General features: G+C 37.9%; 1 protein-coding gene across 2 annotated transcripts; it reads right to left on the reverse strand.

Annotated features, from left to right (window-relative positions):
* Positions 1 to 803: 803 nt before the first annotated feature.
* On the reverse strand, positions 804 to 2,638 carry LOC117961693 (pleurocidin-like peptide WF3). 2 transcript variants are annotated; one of them, XR_004660468.1, is made up of 5 exons: positions 2,502 to 2,638; positions 2,165 to 2,295; positions 1,834 to 1,873; positions 956 to 1,114; positions 804 to 873 (listed from the first exon to the last, which is right to left on the reverse strand). XR_004660468.1 is itself a non-coding variant. In XM_034900550.1 (4 exons), exons 2-4 carry the CDS (start codon positions 2,292 to 2,294, stop codon positions 1,042 to 1,044), a joined length of 243 nt encoding a protein of 80 aa, XP_034756441.1. In that variant the 5' UTR covers positions 2,501 to 2,557; the 3' UTR covers positions 956 to 1,041. The 2 variants fall into 2 exon arrangements, 1 of the variants encoding a protein (XP_034756441.1); XM_034900550.1 differs by lacking the exon at positions 804 to 873 and having other exon boundaries at positions 2,165 to 2,294; positions 2,501 to 2,557.
* Positions 2,639 to 2,892: the final 254 nt, after the last annotated feature.

Below are 2,892 nucleotides of genomic sequence, written 5' to 3' on the forward strand. Positions count from 1 at the left end.
AGTCTGCAGCAGTAAAGAATAGGTTCTCAAGTCTAACAACAATAATCAGGTACCCATACGTACATCGAAACAGGATATGCATTTATAAATACATTCATAACTGTTTCTCCTGTCCATACTGGCTAATACATCCTAAAGGATTTAACCTTTGTGTTGTCCTCCCGGGTTAAAATGAACACTTTTAAGACACTGTTTTGCCATTTTGTCACTTTTCCCCACGTGCTCCTTGCTGTTTTCAGTGTTTTTGTCACTTTTTTCCATTACCACCAATATAGTCACCGCTAGACTTCTTACCTTAGTCATTGTTACCATATTATTATTATTAATGTGTTGTTAAAGCGCCATATTCAACCCTACAATATCGACATCGATGGTTGGACCTATTTGTTTTTTTTATCCACATTGCCCAGCTCTAAATCAGCCACAACAATGCAGAAACAGCTGTGTGGATGTACACCGCCTTCTGGGACACAGCTGCAACAATCCCTTCATTCTTGGATGTTACAGAAAATTAATTAGTAATTATTTTGGATAAATAATTGTTTTGAAAATGACAATGACAAACATTTGATGGTTTCAGCTCCTTAAATGTGAGACTCAGCTGTTTTATAGTACAATAAATATCTTTGGTTTTAGGAAAAAAAGGCTTTGGATGACAGTCATTTTCCCGATAGTCACAGACTGGAATATGTCAACTTTTACTCAATACTATTTCAAAAACACTTCCATTTGAGGACAACATGAGGACAACATGAGGACAACATGAGGACAACATGAGGGTTAATAAAACCACAAAGCAGGGATGATGTTTTTGGTATTTCAGCTTTATTCAGCTGTTTATCAGCGTATTTAGCAATTTTCCAATAGGAATAGAACAGGAATAGAACGGGAATAGAATAGGAATAAAAAAGGAATAGACTAGAATGGGAATAGAATGGGAATAGAGTGGGAATAGCTAACTCGAGACGGCCATTTTGTTGGATCATGCCCTTGTTTCTTGCAGAAGGCTGTAGCTCAGACATGTCTTCAGAGGGACCAGACTCAGTCAAAGACCACAAAGTCTGGCTCTACTGGCTTGTTGTCCTCTCCGCCTCCTGGTTGGGACTGCGCTCTTCTACAGAAGGGAATCACACATTTAAAAAATAAAGATAACATAAATTCACTGATTCTAGCTTTTTGGAAATGAGTCTTTTTTAATCTCTTTGATTATATCTTTGTCAATGAAATATACTTCAGTTTCTAATTGGCTGGAGGAAACAAAGGTGATAGGTGTGTTTACTGATATCTAACATTTTGATGATCAAATGCATAATCAACAAATGAGATTGAATCAATTAATCATGTGTCGCAGGTCCAAAAGATCAACCCGTTGTCAGCCCCAGCTCGTAAAATATGGACTCTGGGTCCGGTGTCTCCTAAAGTCTCCTTTAGCGTCTAATCTCAACGCGCTTGGTCGGGACTATTGGCGTCCCCTTATGACGCTGATAAGTTAAGGAAAAGGTCGTGGGTAGGGTTACGGTTCTGTGACACATGGTCAAGATAGAGCAGGTCTAGACCCCTCTATAATTTACAGATAGAGCAGGTCTAGACCCCTCTATAATTTACAGATAGAGCAGGTCTAGACCGCTCTATAATTTACAGATAGAGCAGGTCTAGACCACTCTATAATTTACAGATAGAGCAGGTCTAGACCGCTCTATAATTTACAGATAGAGCAGGTCTAGACCTTAAAGAGACACTTTCTCTAAATGGTTGTAATGTTTTAGGTTTGAGGATTTATTTTTTAATTTGTCTCATTAGTATTAACATTAACTAGTAGTCAGACATGCTTACCTTTGAGCCATCTTCTCCATTTTAAGGTCATGTCTGTAGGCTGGAAAAACCAAAAGATGAAAATTAAACACCATATCTTTTTGTTATAGACAGCCAATTTATTGATATTTCAGTAAATTATTACAACAATAATGCTTTCTTTACCTGGTGTAAAGTTAGCGCTTTGCAGCAATTACAGCTTAGATGTGACGACTAAAGACTTAAAGACTTAGTGGAACTTGTAGTTTGATGCAGTCAGTGGTGAAAATGTGATATTCATGCGTAATCTATACGACGGACTAAAGAAGAGTATATGAGAGTATATATGAGTATATGAACGCTGGTTATTTACCTTTCCATCCCTGCCCGGCTCCCGTGATCACGGACTGGGCTCCTTTCCACAAAGATTTAAAGAAACAGTCCCCGGGTTCGGCCATGAGGACGACCAGCGTCAACGCGAGGAAGAGCATGACACACTTCATCCTGAAAAGCAAAAACACATCTTATTTTACTATGTACACTATGCAAATTATGCACAAAGTTTACATCAGGTTTTTGTTTTTTTTCCATAATGAGAATAGCTCTCATCTTCTAAGTTAATTTCTTAGCTCTCCCATATCTCTTCGATCACTTAATTAATTCATCTAACAAGGATTTTGGATTTAATCAAGTGAAATGAAGAGTTTTACCTGCCCACAGACTGAAAGTCAGATTCAAAGGATTGATGTCAGAAAGAATGAAGTTGCCAACGGTGGGATTCACAGCTGATGGTAATTCTTTGTACCCAACAGGGAAATACACCACTTGTGGGTGGGGCAGATGTCAGTTCCTCACTTAAGGGCATTTATTAGTGCTGCGTCATTTCTTAATGTTCAGTAGTCTAATTTTGGTTTCTAATCTGATAACTTCAGAGAGTGGTTAGACTCAAAAGCCAACTTCCATCTATGAGGAGACTTTGCAAACTGAACAAAATGTAATGTGAAAATGCAATTATATTGATCATTGCTAGATTGCACACTCATTAAAACAACTAATCCACAGCCCGCATAGACTCATTTATTCAACATATTGTGTAAGGTT

The sequence above is a fragment of the Etheostoma cragini genome, chromosome 18 (assembly GCF_013103735.1).
Source record: "Etheostoma cragini isolate CJK2018 chromosome 18, CSU_Ecrag_1.0, whole genome shotgun sequence".
NCBI lineage: Eukaryota > Metazoa > Chordata > Actinopteri > Perciformes > Percidae > Etheostoma > Etheostoma cragini.

Bases quoted from the DNA above. Each gene is read 5' to 3' on its own strand.
- LOC117961693 (XM_034900550.1), bottom strand. From the start codon at position 2,294: ATGAAGTGTGTCATGCTCTTCCTCGCGTTGACGCTGGTCGTCCTCATG. The intron at 1,874-2,164 runs GTAAATAACCAG...TGGTTTTTCCAG, and splicing joins AGCCGGGCAGGGATGGAAAG to CCTACAGACATGACCTTAAA. The intron at 1,115-1,833 runs GTAAGCATGTCT...TCCCTTCTGTAG, and splicing joins ATGGAGAAGATGGCTCAAAG to AAGAGCGCAGTCCCAACCAG.